The sequence below is a fragment of the Tursiops truncatus genome, chromosome 6 (assembly GCF_011762595.2).
Source record: "Tursiops truncatus isolate mTurTru1 chromosome 6, mTurTru1.mat.Y, whole genome shotgun sequence".
Taxonomy (NCBI): domain Eukaryota; kingdom Metazoa; phylum Chordata; class Mammalia; order Artiodactyla; family Delphinidae; genus Tursiops; species Tursiops truncatus.
In genome coordinates this window covers 83,747,377-83,774,098 of record NC_047039.1, presented here as the reverse complement: position 1 = coordinate 83,774,098, position 26,722 = coordinate 83,747,377, and the positions used below count along the sequence as shown (strand labels likewise).

Genomic DNA, 26,722 nt, shown 5'->3' with positions numbered 1-26,722 from the left:
GCTTTTGGTAGGTCTCATGTAAGTGGAGTGGGTTTTGCAATAAACCTTAGAATAAGCATAAGTTTGCAAATCAGTTAGATTTATTTATTGCTGGTACACTCAGTTTTTCAGTGTTATCCGTGAAGACTGTTTATCCTCTCGTAAAATCAACATCTTGAAAAAGAATCAGCATAGTTCCTCCTTTGGTCAACTCACGTTTTAAATGTCATGGCTTCATCCAATACTAGCTAACAGGTCAGCCTGGTGGTTACTTTAAGGCAGGTCAGCATCTACAGTACAGCAGGACATGTGAGTCCTCTGAGTGCTTGGATACTTAAGGTGGAGGGCATGCGTTCCTTCCTCCATTAAGGCATTTATTGACATCATTGGATCTCTTTCCTGGGATGTTGCAGCTGTTGCATGTTATGTGGGCTGGGTTTAAAATTGTTCCTACCTAGAAAATAGCTAGAGCTGAATGGAGAGGCCTGATAATTCTCACTGAATACTTCTCTATACAGGAATTGACAGAAGAAGGACTGCCTTTTCTCATACTCTTCCACATGAAAGAAGATACAGAGAGTTTAGAAATATTCCAGAATGAAGTAGCCCGACAATTAATAAGTGAAAAAGGTAGACAGATTAAGGTGTTTGTTTATATCCTTCCTTTCTCTATTTTTGTACCTTCTCCCTTTTCCATTACATTAATACAGAAACATATTTGGGTTAAAAACTTAACAAATTATTTTAACTCTGCTCAACTCCTGAATTTACATTGAAAACATGGGGATGGGAGGCGTCAGTAGAGATAATATGAAGCAATAGCTTTAAAAAAGAAAACAAACAAACCCTGACTCTTTTAGCTCTCTAAAATCAAACAGCATGAAAAGTGGGGTCATGGGTGGACAGTGTTAGTTTTAGGCACTTTCTTCCAGCACCTTGATACCTCTCTGGTCCTTTTCTAATAGTCCCAAAAATACTGCTGAGAGAACTTACACAGTCAGATTAACATTTACTATATTTCCAAGTGAAAGAAAGTTGAGTAGTTCTCTGCAGACTTCTCCAAAGCATCAAAAAGGAATTTGAGGTATCACCAGCTTTCCCTCTGTAGTTAGAGAAGAAAGTCAAACAAAATAAACTGAAGGCTTTGTATAGAGCCATGCCCATATTAGTTACTCTAAATATTTTTGGGGTTGAATTGGATTAAAAATCGACCAGTAGGGACTAGAAGGGCATCCTTGATGAAATGAAGATGATCCTATGAGAACAGATCATATGTCAGTTTCTGGAACTTGTTCCCCAGACCTGGGTAATCTGCAGAGCAAATGATTACCCACTTAAAGAAAATTTAAAAATTCACTATAGCATTTGAATTTGGGTTGAGTTCCTATAATTTTTAAGGAAATTATACTCTCTGCCCTAAGAATTAAGATCCTACCTTTTTAAAGTGTTGTAATATTTAGGCTTTAGTTTTTGTGGTCTACATTACTCTAAAGCATGTTGGGTTTTTTTAGTATGTCACTTTTTATGAACTTGCAAACTTACGAGAATACGCTGTGTGAGCGCTGACTGTTATGCTAGACAGAAATGTCTTAGCTGATCGCATGTCCTCTTCCTCTTTTGACCCTCAAAAGAATATTCTAATCTACCTCTCCAAATTCTATTTCTTTTAAAGGTACCATAAACTTTTTACATGCTGACTGTGACAAATTTAGACATCCTCTTCTGCATATACAGAAGACTCCAGCAGATTGCCCTGTAATAGCTATTGACAGCTTTAGGCATATGTATGTGTTTGGAGACTTCAGGGATGTATTGTAAGTATTCATTTTGGTTTTTTAAAATTACTGATATATGTCTCAAAAATGAACTTAAAATAATTGTCTGAATATTTTAAATAACCCTATGTTGAAATGCTTTGTTATTCAAAAGGAAGAGTTTTTTTTTTTTCACTCCAGATTATAGTATAATTGACTGTGGGGAATTCCCTGATGGTCCAGCAGTTAGGACTTGGCGCTTTCACTGGTCGGGGAACTAAGATCCTGCAAGCTGAGCAGTGTGGTAAAAAAAAAAAAAAAAGAAAAGAAAATGTTAACTGACTATGAGAATTATGATATATCCCTATAGAAATGCCAGCATTAGATGATCCTAAATGCTTGGGAATTAATCTCTGAAAGAAAATTTTTGACCTATGAGAAATTCGTTTTGAATTGAGTTTGGTCTTTGTCAGCACATCAAGGAAAGTGGGTTAATCCTATGTAGGTTAAAGGAAATGGGTAATATTGCTGCTTATTTGTGACTGTGTCTACCGAGAACATTAGTGGTGTTTAAGACCCAGAAGATGGCTGTGACAAGGCATTTGTAAGGGCATACAGCTAGGGACCTTTCCAAGAACGGATATGCTTCCTGACTCTATTCTCACCTTTCCACAGTATTAATAAACATATAAACCTTGTAACTACCACAGATATTAAATTTTTATCAGCTTTCTGAGATGTTAAATACAGTGATTAAAAATGGAAATGTTTCTTCATATATGAAAAATTTAAGCAATACAGGTATTAATTCAAACTAGACCTTTTCTTTTCAAAATTCATTTAAATAACCTCTTTTTTAATGTCCAAAGATTAAATTTCACAGTTAGAGGGTGATTTGAAGTCCTATTGCAGGATGAATTACCTCATTCATTTCTAAATATTTTAATAGAGATGTGGTTCTTTGATAGAAGATTCTCAGTCCTCATATAGAGGAGGCCTACATTTGAGTCCTACCTCGGTCAAATCACTTAACTTCTCTGTTCTTGTTTCTTTACACTTAAAATATGGTTGGTGGTACAGCCTCCCTAATAGGATTGTTACAGAAATTAACAAGATGATGGCTGTGTTATGAACCTTAAAGTACTTACAGATACTGTTTTTATTTTACCTGTACTCAAAAGAATACCACTTAGCATATTAACTCATTGAAAATTTATCCGGGTCTTCTATACGACAGTTGTATAACATAAACCAAGTCATATAAAAACTAATGGTTTAGGGCTTCCCTGGTGGTGCAGTGGTTGGGAGTCTGCCTGCCGATGCAGGGGACACGAGTTCGTGCCCCGGTCCGGGAGGATCCCGTGTGCCGCGGAGCGGCTGGGCCCGTGAGCCATGGCCGCTGAGCCTGCACGTCTGGAGCCTGTGCTCTGTGGCGGGAGGGGCCGCGACAGTGAGAGGCCCACGTACCGCAAAAAAAACAAAAAACAAAAAACAAAAAAACCCCAACGGTTTAAAGTTTACTAAGACTGGATCCCTGCCCTCAAAGAACTCACAACCAGGTAGAAAAAGAAGACAAGCTGGGTAACAGGCAGTTGTTTTATAATGTGATAAGTGCTCTGACAGAGTTCAGCAGAAGGGGCACCTGATTCAAGATTTCTGGAGATGTTAATGCCTAAGGTAGGACCTAAAGTTCTCTAGAAGTTTTTCATGGAAGTGAGAAGGAGACAGGGCTTGGAGAAAAGTGATGTTGGTAGAAACAAGTACAGAGTCTCTTGGCTGAATATGAGTGAACAGCAGGGGTGTCGCTGAGGGATGCGGTCAAGAGAAGTAAATAGGAGCTTGTTCATGAAAGCCCCTACATGCTGTGTTAAGGAACTCTGATCCTGAAAACTATGAAGAGCCAATGAAGGATTTTAATCAGGGGATTGTTTTTTTAAAGATCACTCTGAATGCAAACTGGAGAATAGATTAGAGGGAGTCAAAATAGGATCTAGGAGGCTGTTCAGTAATCCAGGCAAGAGTTGATGGTAGATACTTAAATGAATGAATTTCCAAAATTCTGGCAGTAGCACTAAGTAAAGCTAGAGAGAAGCAGGATTCTTGAGACTTTTTTTTAGGTGGAATAGGAGGACTTGTGGGGGAGGGGCGAGGCTAGCCCTGATGGCCAGGACTCTGATTTGGACAACTAACTGGGTTGTGATGCCACTAACTGAGCTGGGAACTTAGTGGGGGAGCAGCCTTGTGGTAAAGATGACGAGTTCCTTTTCTTGGCATATTGAATTTGAGGTGCTTGTGGGCTACAAAGGAGAAGAGTGTCCAGAAAGGAGTTTATATGGCTCTGGGATTCAACAGTGAGATAAGGGCTGGGTCTTGAACACATGGGGATGTAGTTGAAGTTACTGAAACAGATGAGATGACCTAGAACGGGGTTGAAAGTGGAACCCTGATGAATACCGACATTTAAGGAGAGGATAGAAGAAGGAACATGTGCAGAAGACCGAAGAGGGGGAGGAATCAAAGAAGTGAAAGAAAAAACAGAAAAGAGTAATATGGTAATTGCGGGAGGAGCACTTCTAGCAGGAAGGAATGCTCAACCAGAAGATAAGGATGGAGCATCTGTTAGATTTGACCCTCAAAAGGCTGTATTGCAATGAATTGAAGAGTGTTTGGTAAGGAAATGAAGATTTGACATGAAGATTCTTGCAAGAAGCTAGCCTCTAAAGGGAAAGAAAAATAGGGAGATAGCTCCAGAGAGACATAGGGTGAAGTAAAGTTTTAGCTTTTCTTCCCCCCACTCCCCTTAGGGTAACAAGAAACTAAATATGATTAAATGCTTGTTGGGACAGAATTAAATGGATTTATTGAAGAGATAGGGAAAAGAGGGGTTCACTGATAAAGCAAAGTCGTAAGGAGCACAGAGGGAATGAGGGGCAAAGGAAAGGAAATAACCTACCCTCCCTAGTGAGAAAGAGAAGGAAGGGTGCAGCATTTCTTTGGGTTTTTTGGGGATTATGGTGTTAGCGACAGCAGCAGAAAACTGCTGAGGATCCTGTCTGATTCTTGTTTTTAACTGTGGCTAAGGAAGCAAGATCATTTGCTGAGTGAGGAGCCGGGGGATAGTTTGAGAGGGCAGGACTGTGCTGGATTTAAAAAGGAAGAGTAGTTGTTCCCAGAAATCCACCATAAAGATCCAGATCTCCCTAAAATCCGGCATTTATTTGGATAAAAATTGGAACTCATACAGTCCGCTTAGCAACTGTGTGAGCGTTGACTGTTGTGCTAGACAGAAATGTCTTAGCTGATTGCATGTCCTTTTCCTCTTACTTCATTGGCTTGCCTCCAGAGGCTGCAAGCTCAAGATAAAAGAACAAACTTTTTAGGAGAGGGGGCAGCTGTTCTAGTGGTTGAGTTCGCTGCAAGAGCTTCCAGGCAGTGACTGTGCTTGGCATTAAAATGCTGCCCTATTCATGGGTCATTTGCATAAAGTCTTATCAGGCCATTTCCCTACCTTTGGTAGTGGATAAATCTTGGGTTGATTATTTACTTCTTCCTTTCACTGGAAATTTACAGCCCTAATTATGAAGTCTCAAATTAGCGGAAGTCAATAGGATGTTGACTCAGGTTAGGTTTACCAATCAGCAAGCAAACTATGCCCAACTTTGGCTTTTATTCCTAGGAATGTTGTTACACGTGAAGGGAAACCTGTGACGAATTCTATCTTGGCTATCTTAAGTTTTTTCCTCCAGTTCTGAAGTCGGGTTTAAAACACTCTAGCACTTCCAATCCCATCTTGGTGTCTGTTTCTTAGACTATCCAAACTAAGGTAAATGGTCATATTATTTATCACATGACCCAGTCCCCCTATCCTCCAACCATAGTTCACTGGACCAAGAGATGGGCACTTGACCAAGAAAAGCTAATTTATCAGCTGGCAGCATTCTGCTTGTGCCCTCGTGCCAAAAGACACTGAGTCAATAAGATTCCCCAAAGAAATATGGAAATGGGAAATGATCCTCTCCCATCCTGCAAGTGGTTAGTCCTGTGAGCAGGGACGGAGATAAGAGAAGTGACTGTATTTGAAGCTCTGAAACAAATTACTTCTTTAATTTCTCCCTTAGGTGCCTGATTTCCCCTCCTAGGCACTATTTCCTCTAATATTTTTTTAATTGTAAAGAGGCATATGCTGTGTGAGCTACAAACTGAGCCTATGTGAATAGATAAGTGTTAAAAATCAGAACATGCAGCAAAGTGAATCAGACACATGTAATGGCTTGTGTAATTGTCATTGTGCTGCATGGTAATTAAGGCTTAAATGATCAACAGTTTCCATAAATTGGTGTAATTACTATTACTTCTGCTTAGTAGCATGGCATTTCTGGGGTTAAGTGGGGGACGTATGGTTGTGGTAAGGAGAGACAAAGCAGATTTATGCTGCAGTTTCCTCCCAAGCTAGAGGCAGGCACTGTAGCATGGTGGGGGCAGGGCGAGGTGCTAACCAGTGTTGTATTCATCTCTTCTTGCAGAGAAAATGAGGGTTAGGGAGGTAAGGTAACCAGCAAGGCCGCACGACTAATTAGTGGCAGGGCTAGGAATCATGTCAGAGTATACTGAACCCCCAAATCCCAAGCTCATAACACTTGATACCAAAGCAGTTAAATTTCAGTATATATAAAAGCAGTGTAAGTGTGAATGTGAAAGATGTTTGAAGAGACAGTATTGCTAGTACCGGAAACTAAATCACAGATCTCTAAATCCTTAGGTTTTTTCTATAGATTGACCAGATTGGTCTCTTGCCAAATGTAAAGGAAAAACTTTTATATGGAGATGGGAATGGGGGGAAGTTTTGAAGCCCAAGAGCACATGAGGGTAGGTCTAGGAAATGTTCTCCAGTCCCGAGAGAAGAGAATAAATGATGGGGTCTGGTATAAGACTGTGGAAGGGCTTTCTAGAGAATCTTACCTTCTAAAAAACTGTGGCCTGCAAATACCCTACCATCTGTTCCTTTGCTTAAGGGTTCTTATGTAAGCTGCCACTGGAGCCCCAGTGATGGGAAAAAGCAGCAGGACAGACTTCAGGTCACTCCTAGGAAAATTAACAGGCTACTCTAATGCTAATGAGTTCCCCAACTCTGGGCTCTAGGTCATTTCTTCCAAATCACTATATCACTGAGAATTATGATCGTAATTCCTTGAAGTACTCAGGTGAGGGTGGTTGTGGTGAGCTGAGACGAGACTGAAACTACAGGGGTGGGGTATCTCCCTAATTCAGCAATTTGCTTGTCTGCCACGATGAACTCTAGCCTGTCTCGTTGAACTTAGAGGGAACCAACCAGGAACTGAATGAAATGGTAAAGAACTTGGAGGGACAGGTAAGAGAAATGTTTAGAATCAGGTCACCGTTAAGTTCCCCTTTAACCCTGAGAATCTGGTTTTGTTCTTCATTGTCTAGGGGGTTCTTTTTTTTTTACCCAAATCAGGCTTTTCTTGATTGAAAAAAAAATGGTGCCGAGAAATCTTTTTTTTATTATGTTCTTTTTTTAAATTTTATTTTTTATACAGCAGGTTCTTATTAGTCATCAGTTTTATACACATCAGTGTATACATGTCAATCCCAATCGCCCAATTCATCACACCACCCCCCCCACCCCCGCCGCCGCCGCTTTCCCCCCTTGGTGTCCATACGTTTGTTCTCTACATCTGTGTCTCAACTTCTGCCCTGCAAACCAGTTCATGAGAAATCTTTTTAAAAGGCAAACCTTATTTAGTTTTTATTATCTCTTGTTATACTAACTGCTTTGTAATGGCATTAGTAGATGTTCATCCAGTGCTTTGCTTTTAGTTTCATCTGCTTATTACAAGATTAAGAGTTTGACTACTTTGAATGTATATATCTGGAATATATCCTAATATTTATCAACTACCCATCTGCCCTATTCCCCACCTCTCCTATTTATCTGTATACTTTTGATTCTCTGAATGTGTCTCTCCTGTCAACCACTGGGCAATATACACAGTGTTCCAGGTCCCTAAACACCATTTTTATTTTCATATACCGTACTTATCGTACAACTGATATGGATACGTAGTATTTGTAAGTACTTTTTATTTTACAAATCATTCCAGTATATTTTACCTTATTTGGTCCTGCCAGCAAAATAGACATCAAACACTGACAGAGCCAGGCACTGTACCAGCCTTACTTTATACTTTTGTATGTGTTTTCAGTTAATCTATAACAAGCTTAGAAGATAGGTATTATTTCCACTTTTACAATAAAAAGTTAAGCTCTGAGAGATTTATAAACTTTACTGAAGTGGAGTCACTATAGAGGCGATATAGCATAGTGGTTAGGTGCACAAGACTCTAGATCCGGACTGCTTAGATTTAAATCCCAGTCTGTTACCTATTAGTTATATCATCCTGGGCAATTTCTTACCACCTCTATGCCTCTGTTTGCTCATCGGTAAAATAGGAATAATAATAGCATCTACTTAATAGGGTTGTTGTGAGCATTAAATGAATGTATATATCTATGGCTCTTAGAACAGTGATACATGGTCAGTGCTATTAGAAGGCTAGCTATGATTATTATAGGCAATAATATATTTGGATTCAAATCCAAGTCTGTTAGACTATAAAAACAATAGTTAAGTTAAATAAAGCAGTTGTTCTCATTTTACATATCAGAAAGCTGAAGCTCAAAGACGTTAAGTAACTTAAATGGCAAGATACAGTGTTTTTACACTGTAATACATTGAATGAGTTCAAACTACATTATTGTATGAGTCAAAAAGTAGAAAACAATATTAGGAAATTGAATCCAGCAGTGTATGAAAGAATAATAATATATCACAACCAAGTGGGCTTTATCCCAAGTGTGCAAGGCTCATTCAGCCTTCAAAAATCAATGAGAGTAATTCAGCATATACTGATTACATCAACATATGCAAGAAGCATTTGACAAAATTCAATATCCATCATGACAAAGATGCTTAACAAACTAGGAATATATGGAAACTTCCTCAATCTGATAAAGGACATTTACAAAGAACCTACTGCTAATACATATTTAATGGTGAAAGACTGAATGCTTTCCCCTTAAGATCAGGAACCAGGCAAAGATGTCTACTCTCTTTGTATGTGTGTGTTAAGTATATCATTTGTTCCTTATTTCTGATTATAAAAATTTTATCTTCTTTGTGGATAATTCTTAAAGTTGATAAAATGCCAAAGAATAAATTAAAAATCACCCATAAATCCACAAGAGATCTATACATGTGTTATAAAATTAGAGCTATGCTATTTTATGAATTTTCTTTTTATCCACATAAACATCTTCCCATGTCATTAATATTTTTCTGTTATTTCTAATGGTCAGATAGCTTGCCTTTGAATGGATTGTTTCATGATTTGTCTAAATAACCCCTGTTGTTTGAAATCCAGGTTTTTCCCATGAAAAAATAAATAACACTGCTAGTAATGGGACTTTACCTGATTCATCCTCATTAACATTCTTATAGTTTTGGGTGCTGTGGAACACTTTGAGTTCTGTGACACCATCATGATTTTCCCTCGTTTTCCCGTTGTTTTTTGGTGCTTTCATTGTCTTTTACTGATTGTGCTTGTCTTTCACCCTTTCTAATAATGATCATAGTACTGTGCTGTCTAATATGATAGTTACTAGCCCTATATGAATACTTAAGTTTACATTAATTAAAATGATATAAATTAAGTCAGTTTCTCAGGCACTCTAAACCCATTTGAGGTGCTCAGTGGCGACATGCGGGTAGTGGTTCCTGTATTTGACAGCATAGATATACGATATTTTTCCGTCTTCACACAAGTGCTCCATCCTTCTCTCTGGATAGCAGCTTCTGCTGCTGCTGTGCTGTAACTTCTGCATGGATGTGGTTTTTTTTTTTTTTTTTTTAATTTAGTTTTGGCTGCATTGGGTCTTCGTTGCTGTGCGTGGCCTTTCTTTTTAGTTGCAGTGAGCGGGAGCTACTTTTCATTGCTGTGCACGGGCCTCATTGCAGTGGCCTCTCTCGTCTTGGAGCACTGGCTCTAGGCGCGCGGGCTCTAGAGCGCAGGCTCAGTAGTTGTGGTGCATGGGCCTAGCTGCTCTGCAGCATGTGGGATCTTCCTGGACCAGGGCTCGAACCCGTGTCCCCTGCATTGGCAGGCGGATTCCTAACTACTGTGCCACCAGGGAGGCCCCATGGATGTGGTTCTGATTTATCATGACAGGACTTAGCATGAACTCTATATGATTTTATAACTCTTTGACTTTGTAACTCTATATGACTTTGTAACTCTAATCAAATCATCTGTGTTCCTTATATCTCTTAGTTCACATCCTCCAGGATCTGATTGGCTCAACACACATAGATTGGTTCCCTCTCCACTCCAAATTATATGTCCCCTCACTTTTTTTTCCAGCTTTATTGAGGTATAACTGACAAAATTGCATATATTTAAGATATATTTTGATATATGTATACATTGTGAAATAATTACCACAGTCAAGTTCATTAACCTATCACCTCCCGTAGTTACGTTTTTTTTTTTTTTTGGTGAGAACAATTAAGGTCTATTCTCTTAGCACATATCAAATATACAATGCAATATTAGTACTATAGTCACCATGCTGTACATTAGATCTCCAGAACTTACTCATCTTGCATAACTGAAACTTTGTATCCTTTGACCAACACTTTTCCATGTCTCCCACCCACTCAGTCCTTGGTGCCCACCAGTCTGTCCTCTGCTCCTGTGAGTTGTTTTTTCATATTTCACTTAGCATAATGTCATTCAGGTTCATCCATGTTGTCAAAAATGACAGGATTTCCTTCTTTGTTAAAGCTGAATAACATTGCAGTGTGTGTGTGTGTGTGTGTGTGTGTGTGTGTGTATAAACCTTACCCATATTTTCCTTATCCATTCATTGATTGATGGCCACTAGGTTATTTCTCTATCTTGGATGTTGTGAATAATGCTGAAATGAACATGACAGTGCAGATATCTCAAGATACTGATTTCATTTCCTTTGCGTATACACTCAGAAGTGGGATTGTTGGGTCATAAGGTAGTTATATTTTTATTTTTTGAGGAACCTCCATACTGTTTGCCATAATGGCCTTACCAGTTTACATTACCATGAACACAGCATACAACGGCTCTCTCTTCTCCATATTCTTGCCAACACTTATTATCTTTTGTCTTTTTGATAATAACCATTCTAACAGATGTGAGTTTTGTAAAATCATTGTGCATTTTGCAAATCATTGTGGTTTTTGATTTGCATTTCCCTGATGCCTAGTGATGTTGAATACCTTTTCACGTACCCATTAGCCCTTCATATATTGTCCTTTGAGAAATGTCTCTTCATGTTCTCTGCCCATTTTTAAATTAGGCTTTTGTTTTCTTGCTATTGAGTTGTGTTAGTTCCTTATGTTTTTGGATACTAAACCCTTACCATGTATATGATTTGCATATATTTTCTCTCATTCTGTAGGTTGTCTGTTCACTCTGTTGTTTCCTTTGCTGTGCAGAAGCTTTTTTGTTTGATACAATTGCATTGTCTTTGTTTTTTTTTTTTTTTTTTTTTTTTGGCGGTACATGGGCCTCTCACTGTTGTGGCCTCTCCCGTTGCGGAGCACAGGCTCCAGACGTGCAGGCTCAGCGGCCATGGCTCACGGGCCCAGCTGCTCCACGGCATGTGGGATTTTCCCGGACCGGGGCACGAACCTGTGTCCTCTGCATCGGCAGGTGGACTCTCAACCACTGCACCACCAGTGAAGCCCTATCTTTGCTTTTATTGCCTGTGCTTTTTGGGGTCATATCCAAAAAGTCATTGCCCAGACCAATGTCAAGAAACTTTATGCCTATGTTTTCTTCTAGGAGTTTTACAGTTTCAGGTCTCACATTTAAGTCCTAAATCCATTTTGAATTGATTTTGTATATGGTGTGAGAGAGATATACAAAATAAAATTGGGTAAGGGTCCAGTTTTATTCCTCTTCATGTGATTCCCAGCACCATTTATTTAAAAAACTACTCTTTCTTGGGCTTCCGGCACAGTGGTTAAGAATCCACCTGCCAGGCTTCCCTGGTGGCGTAGTGGTTGAGAGTCCGCCTGCCGATGCAGGGGACATGGGTTCATGCCCCGGTCCGGGAGGATCCCACGTGCCGCAGAGCGGCTGAGTCCATGGGCCATGGCCACTGGGACTGTGCGTACGGAGCCTGTGCTCCACAACGGGAGAAGCCACAGCAGTGAGAGGCCTGTGTACCGCAAAAAAAAAAAAAAAAAAAAAAAGTCCACCTGCCAATGCAGGGGACACGGGTTCAAGCCCTGGTCCGGGAAGATCCCACATGCCTTGGAGCAACTAAGCCCTTATACCACAACTACGGAGTCTGTGCTCTAGAGCCCGTGAGCCACAACTACTGAAGCCTGCGTGCCTAGAGCCTGTGCTCCGCAACAAGAGAAGCCACCACAATGAGAAACCTGTGCACTGCAACAAAGAGTAGCCCCCACTCGCCACAACCAGAGAAAACCCTGCATGCAGCAATGAAGACCCAACACAGCCAAAAATAAAATAAATAAATAAATTAAAATAAAAACTACCCTTTCCTCATTGTGTATTCTTGGTACCTTTGTGGAAGATCAGTTGACTGTGAATGTCTGGATTTACTTCTGGGCTCTCTATTCTGTTCCAATGATCTATGTGTCTGTTTTTATAGTAGTACCATATTGTTTTGATTATTACAGCTTTGTAGTATATGCTGAAATCAGGTAGTGTGATGTTTCCATCTTTGTTGTTCTTGCTCAAGATTGATTTGGCTATTCAGGGTCTTTTGTGGTTACATATGAATTTCAGGATTGTTTTTTCTATTTCTGTGAAAAATACCATTGGGATTTGGTAGGGATTGTGTTGAATCTGTAGATTGCTTTAGGTAGTATGGACATTTTAACAATATTAAATCTTCCAGTTCATGAACACAGGGTATCTTTCCATTTATTTATGTCATTTTTCATCAGTGTTTTATAGTTTTGAGTGTACAGATATCTTACCTCCTTGGCTAAATTTCTTCCTAAGTATTTTCTTGTTTTTGATAAATATGCCCACTTCCACTAGTTCTATTTAATGTCATACTGGAAGTCCTAGCAAGTACAATAAGACAAGAAAATAAATAAAAGGTGTTCAGACTGGAAAGAAACTATCTTTCTTTGTAGATGACATGATTATGTATGTAAAAACTCCCAATGAATTCACAAAACAGCTTCTAGAACTGATAAGTGCTTTTAGCAGAATACAAGGTCAACTTTTAAAAAATCACTTTTATTTCTATACACTAACAGAGAACAGTTGGAAACCATTAAACTTTTGAAGTATCATTTATAATAGCTCCAAAGGAAAAAAATTTTAAAGAACTATTTAGGGGGCTTCCCTGGTGGCGCAGTGGTTGAGAGTCCGCCTGCCGATGCAGGGGACACGGGTTCGTGCCCCGGTTCGGGAAGATCCCACATGCCGCGGAGCGGCTGGGCCCGTGAGCCATGGCCGCTGAGCCTGCGCGTCCGGAGCCTGTGCTCCGCAATGGGAGAGGCCACAACAGTGAGAGGCCCGCGTACCGCAAAAAAAAAAAAAAAAAAAAGAACTATTTAGGTATAAGTCTAACACAATATGTACAGGATCTATATGCTGAAAACTACAAAATGCTGATGAAAGAAATCAAAGATGACCAAAAGAAATGAAGAAACATACTGTGTGCATGGATTGGAAGACTCAGTACTGTTAAGATATCAATTCTCCCCAAACTGACCTATAGATTTAATGCAGTCTAAATCAAAATCTCAGCTAGATTTATTATAGATACAGAAAAGCTGATTCTAAAATTTATATGGCAAGGTAAAACTGGAATACCAAAAGCACTATTGAAAAAGAAACAAAGTTGGAAGACTCATACTACCCAATTTTAAGATACACTGTAAGCTAAAATAATCACGGCAGTGTAATATCAGTGAAAAAGTAGGTACATAGAGCTGTGGGACAGAAAAGAGAATCTAGAAATAGACACACAAATATAGTAATTGATTTGTTTTTAAAGGTGCAAAGACAATTCAGTGGAGAAGGATAATCTTTTCAATAAATGGTGCTGGACCACCAGAACACGTTCATACCAAAAAAGAAATTAAGTCAGAATTGATCACAGACCAAAATTGAAAGGTAAAACTCTTACAAGTAAATGTAGGAGAAACTCTTCATGACCTGGTGTTAGACAACGAGTTCTTAGATAGAACACCATCCATAAAAGAAAACAATTGATAAACTGGCCTTCGTGGTGTTAAGAACTTTTGCTCCACAAAAGATACTGTTAGAATATAAAGAAGATATATGAATGACAAATAAGCACATGAAAAATTGCTCAACATCATTATTCATTATAGAAATGCAAATTAAAACCAGAATGAGATCCCATTATACATCTTTCAGAATGGCTAAATTAAAATGCTGATAATACTAGGTGTTCATGAGGATATGGAGCAAATGGAACTCTCATACATTGCTGGTGGGACTGCAAAATGATACAGCCACTCTGGAAGACAATTTGTCATTTTCTTAAAAAGTCAAACATACACCACCCATGTAATCCAGTATTTTTCCTATAGAAATAAACTTACGTTCACACAAAAACCTGTGCACAAATGTTTGTGGTAGCATTGTTCACAATCACCAAAATCTAGAAAGAACCCAAAGTCCTTCAGTGGGTGAATGGATAAACTAGTTGTGGTATATCCACTCAGTGGAATTCTATTCAATAAATAAAAGAACAAACATTTTTATGCGTGCAGCAAAATGGTTAAATCTCAAATGTAGTATGTTAAGTAAAAGAAGCCAGTCTGGTGATTATATGCTGTATGATTCCATGTCCGTGACATTCTGGAAAAGGCAAATTATGGGAACAGAGAACAGATCAGCAGGAGTTAAGGGGAAGAGGAAGATATGAGTTAAAAAAAAAAAAGGGTGTTGGTTCTGTATCCTATTTGGAGGTGGTAACAAGATGCTATAAGCCTATGTTAAAACTCATACAACTTAAGCCCCCCAAATGAATTCTACTCTATGTAAATTTTTAAAAATAATAAAAATACTTCTCACCTTGTATGCATTTGTCAAAGCTCGTTTAAATGAAACACTTAACATGTTTTGTGCATTTCACTGTATAAATTTTGCATCACCTAAAAATAAATACTGTAAACAAAAAAGTAAGTGGAGGATGGGAGAGAAACACTTAGGTGTTCTGATTAGAAAAAGTATACCTTGAAGTGTGAAAATATAATTGAATTTATTACAGCAAGGGTCCATTTATTCTCCTTTTTTAACGGATAACCATGTTGTTTTCTTGACAATATATTGTTTATTCACTGATTGTTACCTAATGATGGATAATTTCTAGCCACAAGCTAGATAAGAGTTCTTCTGTAATCTGTTTTCTACCACATCAATTCAGATTCATCCTATCTCTCGTCTTTGCTTTTTGCTCACAATTCTCTCATATGTTGACAAGGGGAAAAAACTCAAGCTGGGGAAAAATCTGTTTTGAGTGTACTCTATGAATTTGTTACACTTAAGATCTAATTATAAATTATTGCTCGACTAGCAGAAGCAATTCACACTGTATTGGTTGTGATCATCTTTGAACGTTGTAAAATAACAAATTAGCAGGGGCTTTATCTTAAACATTATAGATTCTTTGCAGTTCTTTGAATTGAATGGATATATTTTAGCACTTTCCTGTGGGTGACAGTAGATGATGTCAGATTAAATTTAAATTGATATCCTCTCAATGTTTATCTCTAGTGCATATGCAATTTCTTCTGTACCAGAGAACCTTTCAGAGGCATTCTGTCAATACAGCTACCTGACAGTCATTTGTATTTGTAAACTGTGCATTTGGCACCTGCTGGCCTCTGTTGCACTGGAGCTAGTGGGGAGCCAAAATGGGTGTACAATGAAGTTATTGGCTGTTACATCTCAGTGGGAGTTATTGAAGAGAAGAAACAGCACTTGCAGGACCTCAGGAGAGGATAAAAAGAAAAAGAAACTGGTAATATTAACACAAGCCAGGTATGCTACCAAAAAAGTAGTGATTTAAAAAGTCAGTTCTATTGAAGGAATTAAAGTGTTTGTGGACCTGCATTTTAATTCTTGTAATGGCTATGAAAAACAAAGTGTTTCTATTTAAAAATATAATGAATTTTAATTGATCTCGGTAGAGGACAATTCATATGAGCAGAAATATAAATTAAAACAAAGGAAATAATGCTTAATTTCTGAAGAGATGGAAATTAAAATGCTGGTGTCTTTTACTTATCAAATTAGTGAAACAAATTTTAATAATAAACAAAGACAGATGTGCTGACAAGACTTCAGAGAACAAACAGGTAGACAAGTAGCAGTAAATATCGATGTTTTGTGCCTATAATTTGCCCACACTTTGTTTAAAGTTCTTATTCTTTAACTTATTACTCCTACTTTATCAGATACAACTCGAGGAAACAATTATGAAGAAAAAACGGCTGATACATAAATCTGCTTAGCTTTATATTGGTCTGTTTTGCTACAGTGCATGTTTCTGTACTGCAGATTTGCTCATTACAATGATTGGGAATTATGGGAATGATGTCAAGTGTATAGTGAGTTGTGTTGGTTCATGTTATATTCCTCAGAATAGTATGAAGCCACCAAAGAAACCTTTTTCACCATAAAAGACAATGCCTTAGTGGTATATGAAGACATTTAAAAAAAAAAAAAAGGCCACTTTCATGGCCTTGAGAAGTGCTTTGCTTTTCACAGTGTTAAGCTGTGAACACTGTGAAACTGCCTGTGTGGTTGAAGAAGTTGTGAAGAAATTTCCCCTTCTGTTTAAGAAAAACATGAAAAAGCTACACCCTGGTTTAGATTATTTTGATAAAATTGGTTGTGCTGGCAGTGAATGCCCTCAAGGACCTACATACACCTCAGAAGAGGACTGCTAAGCTCCAGGTTAAGGTTACATAGGGTCACCTGGCTGACACAGGGCTCAAATGCTGGAGGAGGCTGAAGGGTGCCAATATTTTTGCTCTAGGCTCTTAGTAGTACTCTGGTTACAAAGCTACATAGTTTTAAGTGGTTAGTCCCTAACACTATTTTTCCCTTGAGCCCCTATTATTTTTAGTGTAATTCTGCAGAACATAAAGTTTTGCAGTTATATATATTAAGGAAAATATATTAATGCCCAACAGTAAGGGAGTAAGTCTTAGGACAGCATCTTGATAGACTCTGATGCATCTGTTACAATAAGCATAGAAAAATGTCTATAAAACAAATGCAAGCATTAGAAGGCAAAATTGAGTATCTACATACCATGATTACAACTGTGTCAAAATGTTTGACATGTACATGGCCTGTTTGTTAATAGTTATGGTAGGATGGTGGAATTGTAGGTAAGTTTTTTTAAAAATTGTTTTTAATGTTGTGAAGTTGGTAAAATAGATATAAGTCCATTTAAATAATTTAAGCTAAATTTTTATTTTACTTTGGTTTTAGAATTCCTGGAAAACTCAAGCAGTTCGTATTTGACTTACATTCTGGAAAACTACACAGAGAATTCCATCATGGTCCTGACCCAACTGATACAGCCCCAGGACAGGTAGGACTCTTGTTTGTTTTTCAGTGGGAACTCTTTTTCTTTTTCAATTAGTCTTGAGGAGACTCTGAAGCTCTTGCATAGGCTTGAGTTTCTGCCCCGAATGTCTTTGTAAAGTAATTCTGAACAAACTCTAGATAATATACAAATTATGTTCCTTTAAAAAATTTTAAACCTTCAGAGAAGTTGCAAGAATATTACAATATAGTTTCTTGATCATAAAAATGAAGGTTGTCTGAGTAAGTCCTTTGTGGAAAATGGCTATGAGAGGGTTAAATACAGTTGGCTTCATACAGAAGTAGGAGGTAGGGATTAGAAGCAGGTAATTAGTGAAGAAATCAGTGGATTCCATTAATTGTTCAAGCCTTCCTCTGTGGCTGAGAGATTGACCATACTATAAAGAAAATAATGATTTGATATCCTAAGAGCCCTCATAATGCTCAATGCTCAATGCTCAGTATTCATAATGCTCAAAACTTACAGTTTAATGCAGCTTTTCCATTTGAGATTTAGAGTGCTGGACAACTTTTTATCAGCACAACTTTATATTTGCTTGATATATAGATATATATTTTTTAACCTGAGAATTTCTGTTACAAGTAACTTTCTAAACTTCTGTATAAGTTCTGCTTAAATATTCCTAAATTTGCATTTGGATGCATTATTGATTTATATCACGTCTATTACCATTATACTGAGAGGGAAGATGATATATACCAAAACTCTTATTGCCTATGCCCAGAACTTCAATCCACTATTTTGTCCAAAGAACCACCACATGTAAAAGAAAAATAAAAACTAAGTGAATTTTTCTTTAAGAGTCAAATTAAGTTCAGCGTCAAGAGTTCCTTTTAGGAATCTGATGACATGCTTTTTCCTTGAAATCTGAGGTCAGATTTTCTTTGATAATTAAGCAACTACAGATGCAGGAAAACTTTGTTGGCAGTATCCCAAAGTAGGCCTGCTTAGTATTTTATCAGATTAAGAAAAGATGTAGCTTGCTATTATTATATTATCCTGATTTGTTTCAGCGTCTCCATTAGACACTGAACTCGTATTTATTCATCTTTGCATACTAATACATAGTTGGCACCAAATACATGTTCGTTTCATAGTAATATAGCTTCAGCTTAAACATCTCAGCAAAAAAATAATATATTGGGGAAGGGGAACATGACTAATAAGGGAAGTTTGTGGACACACTGCTTCCGATTATAATGGGAATGTGCTTTTTATATACACACACACACACACATATATATATATCATGTACTATTATATGTACTATGTGCCTATGTAAACTACAGGAATACTAAAACAATGATAATCATGTTTGTTCTTGAGGAGCTCATGGTGTAGAGATAGGCTACACTGTCTTTTCTCTGAAATTATTGGAAGTCACTCATATTTCCACTGTATATTTTTATGTACTGTTGGTGTACAAGTAAAATACTACAGAAATTAATTTCTTGCAGTATTGCAGTGTTTTTCTTCCTTACGTCAACTGAGTTTTGATAATTGCTGGCATCCAGGTCTCTATCTTCAGAGTAGGTGCCTTTAATAATCTCAGCAGTCATTTGTAAGAGGGAAGGGTTCTGGCTAACTTAGGGTTATGCTGCCTCTACAGAATATTCTAGGAAAGCAACCAGGTGTCAGGTATTTTGTTTCTCCACCACACCTCAGAACTGTCATCAGGTTCATGGTTCATGGCTCTGTGGCAGCCCTGCCTTGGAGAAGCTGAGTTAAGGGCATCTGAAACGGGGAAAGCAAGATTTCGAACTTAACTCTTGTCTTTGGTACATAGTAGCTATATTTTATTGATTATTAAGCAAATAATTAAAGGGCAGTTACTATTCATCTAATACTCTTAAAATATTATAACTATAAAATATACTGATGTAAAAATGTTTTATTCTTTCCCTTGTAGGAAGTCCAAGATGTAGCAAGCAGTCCACCTGAGAGCTCCTTCCAGAAACTAGCACCCAGTGAATATAGGTATACTTTATTGAGGGATCGAGATGAGCTTTAAAAACTTGGAAAAACAATTTGCAAGCCTTTCAAACAGCAGCATCAACTTACATGGTGGAAATAGTAAACCTATATTTTCATAATTCTATGTGTATTTTTATTTTGAATAAACTGAAAGAAGTTTTGGGCTTTTAATTTTTTTTTCTCCCTGACTCAAAATGTATTGTCATTTAATACAGCCTCTTTTAAAAAATCTGCTAGGGTTAAAAAATAAATAAAAATCAGAGGCCTATCTTTACTTTAAATCTGAGGTCTATCTTTGCTTTACATCTGTCTTGTAAAATTTTTATAAATCAAGTGAAAGGTGACATTGCCAGAAATATACCATTAACTTGCACTACTAGGTTAGGGAGGACTTAGAGATGTTTCTTGTGTAGTATGTGCTTTTCTTTCTTTTCTTTATATATGATCACCTCTGTTGGTTATTTTAGTTATCACATTTCTCAAAGCTAAGGGGGTACGTATTCTGGATACTTGGGGGGGGGGAATAAATTAAAATTTTCACACTGTGTACTGTGTTTTACTGATTGGTTGGATGTTGCTTATGAAAATTCCATAGTGGGTTTTTTTTTGGATTCTTAATGTGTAACTTAAACATACTATGAAGAGGAGGAGAGCCATAAGCCAGAACATTTGGCAGGAACTGTCCTTATGAATTAAGAAAAAGAAAATGAAAAGTGTTATTAAATTTCTATGTGTTTGTCTAACAAAGTGTCATATGGATGGCATTTAAAACTTTGAATTATACCTAAATCTGGGAAAAGGAGATACTAGTGGAACAGATTACCAATATTGAACTAGATGACTTTTAAGGCTCCTCCTATCACGATACTTAAATTTCCAAAGAGAAAAACCAGCAGAGAAAATGTATTTCAGTAATTCTAACCTTCTTCTATCTTGTAGTCTTGTTCTAGTTGTATAGACCAAAAATGAAGACAATAAGGCACATAGGTTGTTTTGTTTTGCTTTTTCCATTGTAAAATTGTTAGAGGACCCTACGCCCTATAGATTCCCTGATCTCCTAGGCCTGCGGTGTAGTCAAATGGGTCCCTGTGCCAGGCCTCAATACTGCCAGGGAACAAAACCAGAGGGAGAGGACCCTCAAGTGTCATATCAGGAAGCCCAATGCCAGAGGACAGGTTCAAAATTGGCTTTCCTCTGGGCCTGGGTTGGTGCTATAGGCCAAGAGTCATTTTATACTTGGAGTCTAAGTCAATCCCAGTTTGGGGAAAGATTATTTTTAAGCTTAAAAGGCTGACATGTGCCATTATATGTAGTATGTAATATATGTAACATCTTCCAATTCTTTTAAAATAAATATTTATAATAAATATTTAATGATTGTTATTTTTAAAAATCAGCCTAAAATTCTTAGTTATGCATGACTTACCCATCATTTCATTTAGAATAATAAATGTTAACAAGGTAGTAAGGGGCATGTTTAGTAGAAGATGCTAGAAAAGCAGGACAGAGCTTCCTAAAGGTTGGGCCTTAGTTCTGTTCTCTTCATTGCTTTTAATCATTAACTTTGAAATCAGAGCTACAGTCTTCAGGTCAGAAGATGGACCAAATGTGAGGTGGTCAGAATGAAAATTTACAAACATTAAACTAGCACACAAAACCAAAAGCACCTGCAGTTGACTGGAATAAATTTGTAATCCTGTAATTGGCTTTTAAAAAATAGTAAACAAAAGATAACACTTAAGAATTGTGTTGCACAGAATTGGTTTTAGAGTAGTTATTATGATAAAGGCCTCAAGGAGCACATGTTCAATGTGATCTAATATAACTGAGTGCCTGTTAAAAAAGTGAGTGGATCTGAAACTTTATTTAGCATTCATGCATATGGGGACTTAAGCTCTAGCCCTGCCACTATCATCACTGTCTTCTCTAGAGTGTGAAGCCACTGAGGACAAGGATACTGAATTGTATGCCTATGTCTCCAGTGCCTAGCATTTCTGGACACTTAGTAGTCATCATCATATGTTTATTGAATGAATGAGATATGCAGTGACCTTGGGTAATTTTGTATCCCTGAAAGGCTCAGCACTCATGAGGACTTGGTGCCCAATTTCATAAAAAGTTAACAAGCTCAAGTGCGAAACAGCAAAATGCACTAGATAAAATAAGTTCTGCCACAGGGCTAGTGCAGGGTCGGGTGGGGAGAAGGCCTGTGGCTAGGGCAGTGAGAAAGAAAGTTGGAGCTGATTGTGCAGGGCCTTGTATGCCAAGCTAAGGAAGGGGTTTTTACTGTATCTTATAGCCAGTAGAGATCCAGCAACAAATTTAAGCAGGCAAGTATGTTCATATTTAAGTTTGAGAAAGAACACTGTAGCAGCAAGTCTAGGTTATGATTAAATTGAGTCCAGTAGAGGAGGGATAACGGCCAGAACTAAGACAGTGACAGCAGAGATGGAGAGGAACAAATACAAGAGATTCCATAGGGATTTGTCATCAGTTGGATGTAAAGAGAGAACTTCCAGGAATCTAGAACTCACGATTTAGACGTCTTCCCCTCTGAACCATGCACGAATCAGAGAATATTACAGGTGGAAGTCTTCTAATTTTATCCAATCTACTCCAGGCCTCAGGCTCCTTAGCCGTGAAGAGAAGGGATGCTAGACTAGACTGAAGAACATAGTCGAGTTGCAAAACCAAAATTAGACTGCTTGTCAGCCCACTACCTTTTCCAGTTTTTCAAAAAGTGTTACAGTAGTGAGGGGGACCATAAAAGGATGAAAACTTACTTTAGATGAAATTCTGAACCTTTTTTAAGTTAAATGGACCTAGAGAGGAAGACAGACAATGGGCATCTAAAGCATCTCATGGAGAGCTCTTTGATGAAGTCAATTTGTCAAGATCACATATAAAAGAAGGAAAAACTGGCATGATAAAGCCCAAAAAGAGCAAAGTGAAATATAAAAATCAGTGTTTGAAATGTTAAAGCTCAGAATGAGCTTAAATTTTAAAAAAAATTCAGAAAATGCTGAAGTTGCCAAGAAAGAATTAAAAACCTGAATCGGCAAAAAGAATAGAAAAGGAGTATATTGGATTAACAATCTGGAAAAGCAGAATAATTCAATGTTTTGTTTTGTTTTTCTCTGACAAGGAGGTCTAGTCTGCATGGACAAAAAAAATGACATAAGCAAAACTGCAAAAATGAGAAGTAAAAATCTTGTCACCTTGAATAGTTTTAGGATTCTTAGGCCCAAAATTCAGTATTGCAGAGAGCTGCTGGATGTTGCAAATGCTCTGTTAGCAACTGTTGGGAATTTCTGAGACACCATGGAGATTATAAAGTAACAGAAGACTAGAAATGGACAAATAGTATTCCAGTTTTCAAAATCGTTAAAGGGCTTTTGCTGTTTTCTAAATAAAATATGAACCAAACTGAAATGTTAGTAGTCTATATTTGGGGGAATGATTTAAATAACTGTAAAGAATAATCAGTTTTTAAGCCCAATATTTAAAGACCCTGAAGACAGTAAGTTGTTTTAGGACTTAAATTGTTTTATGCTGATTATAACTGTTTTATGTGTTCATTAAAACAGGTTGGATAGGACTGCTGCTTGGCAACTGTTTTTTAGCTGTGTTTGAATTTTTGTATGTATTTCCAAGTAATAAAACTATATTTATGAAATATTTCTATATTTGAGACTTTTTACTAATTCAATTTGTCATAAATATGAACATTCAGAATCCAGATGACCAGAGTCGCAAGATTTTCCAGTTTTAAAGTTATTTTTTAGATTATTTAATAGTACATGACTCAGAATGGGAAGCTATATGAATCCATGTGCAGATAACTCAAACCTAGCCTTTAGCTGAAGCGTCAAAGGTCCCTCTTGCACAGCACACTGGGGAAGGGCTGGCCTGCCCTTAGAGAATAGGTTTTGGAGTCACTGGAAGAGGAAAAGTGCAGCTTACAAATTGCTTCTCTAAAATGCTCCCTTTATTCCCTCTCCCCTACCTTGCCTAGTAAATTCCTTCTGTCCATCCTTCAATGCCCAGGATGAATTATCACCACTTGTGGTCCCACAGCCCTTTATTTATATGTTTTAGAATACCCAGTCTAATAGAAAATTGGAAGTATATGTATCCCTTTTCCTTATCACCATGTGAATGCTCTGGAAGCAGGAACTGCTCCATCTTTGTATTTCCAGCAACCTAGAGCACTGTGAGTGATTAATAAGTCTCTGATGGAAAAAAAAAAAGCACCAAATTACATAATAAATGAACAAATGAATAAGGGACAAGAAAGCATCACCATAACTGGAATGGACTCGGTCATCTGTGAATGCCAATTATCTGATATCTAGTCACATTTAATCCTATACCCTAAATTGATTATGGGGTCTTAAGAGTTTTAGTCTAGAATAGATTAAACTCTTACACCAACCCAGAGATGCATAACTTTCAGAATGACACTGGAGTGCTCTTTTGGGCAGTGCAGAGTCCTGCAGAAGTGCTGGAAACTTTCCCATGAACACTACACATTTTCTGTGAGGCAGATTTGACCCCTAGCTTAGTCACTCAGCCTCGTGGAAGGACAGACTACAGTGAGTTGACAGAATACCACATGTGGTTTACAAAACACCATACATTTACCATTCGGCAAGCATTAATCTACTGTTGCCAGGCTAAGGATACAACAGTGAACAAGACTGCCCCTACTGTCAGAGAGCTCAAAGTTGAGCGAAGGAGCAAAATAGACGGGTAAAAAGATGATTATAATAGAATGTTGTAGGTGCCGTGCTGTGAGTTAACCACAGGCGCCTGGAGGTGTGTGTGCAGCTGGGGGGTCAAGGGAGCCTTCCCACAAGAAGTGGTTTTCTTGCATAGGAATAGAAAGAGCTATACTTTCCTAAATTTCTCCCCTCCAGGAGAATTACATTAATAGAGGCTATTTTTATTCTCTATTAGTATCTTACTTTAATAGCAAAGTATTGCTAGGCCTTGCTGTCCTGTTGTTTCTTTCCCAACTCGGCCACTCAGCTAAAAGATCACATACTTGCCCATCTGTGCTGTCTCTCATGTGTTTTACTTACTGGGATGAATGCCAGGGAGGAAGCTGTATGCCCACTCTCATGATGCCGTGTGTAAACTTGCCTAGGGAAGATCAGATCAGTCTTGGAAGCCTGATACTATGATTGTTTTCTTGCCCTAACCATTGCCCAAGCAGAGGAATAGAGCAGGGCATCCCTGGCTATGCACATAGGGAAAAAAACAAGGCCTCTCTTCTGATTTATCAGTTCTGCATAATTCTTTGCCTTCATAATGAGCATGGCTTTCTGATTTAAAATACTGTTGAATAGTCCACTTAAAAATTTTCTAGGATTAGAAGGTGAAGTCCCTGCTCTCTGGCTTCTGGAATGCAACTTTATCCCTTAAATAGACTTTTGCCCAAGCTCAGTGTTCTGGCACCTTCTGTTTCCTGGTTCCTCGAAGATTACTGGTAGTACTTCAGGATCACATCTACAAGTTCCCACGAACCTTAGGATGTTTTTTTTTTTTCTCTGAGCCTAGAAACTATAAATTATTTTAAAACATAGATGCTTTTTTTTTTTGGTAACCCCACACTTATTTCCACTTCCTGTGTAACTAGGGTGACCGTGTAATTTTTTTCATCCAAACCAGGACATCTGAGAGTGAAGGGGAGCATTAAGTAATAATTTGACCAGGACAAGAGATGTAAATCAAGACTGTCCCAGACAAGATGGGATGTATCATCACCCTGTTCCTAACCAGATCTTATACATTTTTATGTTTGGGTAGCATTCTTAATAGAGATAAAAAAGATATACTTTCCACCAAGCATCTGTCACCATTATACCACCATCTTAATAACTAAGCCTATTAAAAAATTTAAGAATACTTGCTATTTTTTTTTATCAAGTCTTCACTCATTTTAGGTGTCTGCCTAACACTATTCTTGTAGGTACATAATTTTTCATTAATGTGCCTTTTGTTTAAACTTTGGGGAAAAATAATAGTAATAGTTAACAACAGTAACAGCAGCAACTAACATTTGTACAGTTACTATGAGCCAGGCTCCATTTAGGCACTTAACATGTATAACTTTTTAAATCTTCATGACTACCCTGTAAGATGGGTAAGGTACCAATGGGGAGGGGGATACAAGGAGGGGAACACTAAGGAAGCCCTGAGTTGTTGGCCCCCATCCTCACCCAGATAAGAGGCAGCAATTTGTTATGAAAAATAAAACCTAGAGAGGAAAGAAAGGGAAATAACACCTATGGACTAATTCTATGGAGAATTAGTAAGTGACGAGCACTTTATTCCTTTTCATTCCTATTAACACACTGAGAGGCTGTTTGGTGGAATAAGTACATGAATCTGAGTATTAGAAAACTTGGTTCAAATCCTGTCAAATGCCTACCTCTTAACTTGAACCTTGCCCTTGCCTAATTCCAATCTATTTGCCTGAGAAACCATTTAAATTCCTGCCACTATTCTGTTTCAATACTAGACCATCAGATTATAAAGCCTTCTTGGGTCCCTAATATTCTGAGCCCACTAATCTTATGGTAAGACAGAAAATAACACAATTTTCCCACATCATTTCTTCAGTGATTCATATCCTCTCTCTTCCAAGTCATGACTTTTAATTGGAAAAAGAGATTGAAATGTCTTTACCTCCAAATTCTGAAATTTTCAATTCATGACTTCCAAGTCTTAGAGATGTTATCCAGATTTCTTCTTTTGCTTCATTCATTCCTATGTTAATATACAAAAGTGAGGACTGAGCAAAGGTTTGATACGTCTTAGAAAGCTTTTTAACATTTCAGTACGTATCCCTGCAAACAGCAGAACACACATGCCATGACCTTATCACTCACCATCATGGAGTCACTGATAGGGGTGTAGTTTCTTTTCCCCTTCTCATCACTGTACTTTGTGTTATAAAATACTCTAAGAAACAGATGATAGGTCCCTTCCCTGTAAGAAGCTTACATTCTAGTTATGGAGATCACACTAGCACAAATGAAAGAATTTTATACCTATGAAGTTGTAAAACATTGCAGAATTAGCCCCAAGTGAAAATGGAAGCCACTGAATTGCAGTTGTCAAGAAATATTCATAGAGAGATGGAAAACTGGACCATGAAGGTCTTGGACACTAAAAGGCAAAAGTAAATTTCATGACTATTTTCTCAGTGGGTTTTCAATAAATATTTATGGAATGAATAACAGGATAGGAAGAAAGCAGGCATTCAATGTCAAGCAGGGGATCTTACAGCAGAGGCAAGAAAGCACAAA

The 26,722-nt window shown here is 37.7% G+C and overlaps 1 protein-coding gene and 1 long non-coding RNA gene across 2 annotated transcripts in view; one reads left to right on the top strand and one right to left on the bottom strand.

Moving 5' to 3' along the window:
• ERP44 (endoplasmic reticulum protein 44) overlaps positions 1-19,577 on the top strand; it is an 89,141-nt gene extending 69,564 nt beyond the window's left edge. The window contains exons 9-12 of the mRNA XM_004311117.4: positions 498-609; positions 1,652-1,793; positions 17,315-17,417; positions 19,342-19,577. Coding sequence (XP_004311165.2) covers positions 498-609; positions 1,652-1,793; positions 17,315-17,417; positions 19,342-19,443 — 459 coding nt within the window. The 3' untranslated portion in view covers positions 19,444-19,577. The remainder of the gene's footprint in view (positions 1-497; positions 610-1,651; positions 1,794-17,314; positions 17,418-19,341) is intronic.
• A 249-nt stretch (positions 19,578-19,826) lies between these two features.
• LOC141278996 (uncharacterized) lies at positions 19,827-26,092 on the bottom strand. Its single transcript, XR_012332610.1, has 2 exons — positions 24,491-26,092; positions 19,827-23,344 (listed from the first exon to the last, which is right to left on the bottom strand). It is a non-coding gene; the product is annotated as an uncharacterized lncRNA (long non-coding RNA).
• Positions 26,093-26,722: the final 630 nt, after the last annotated feature.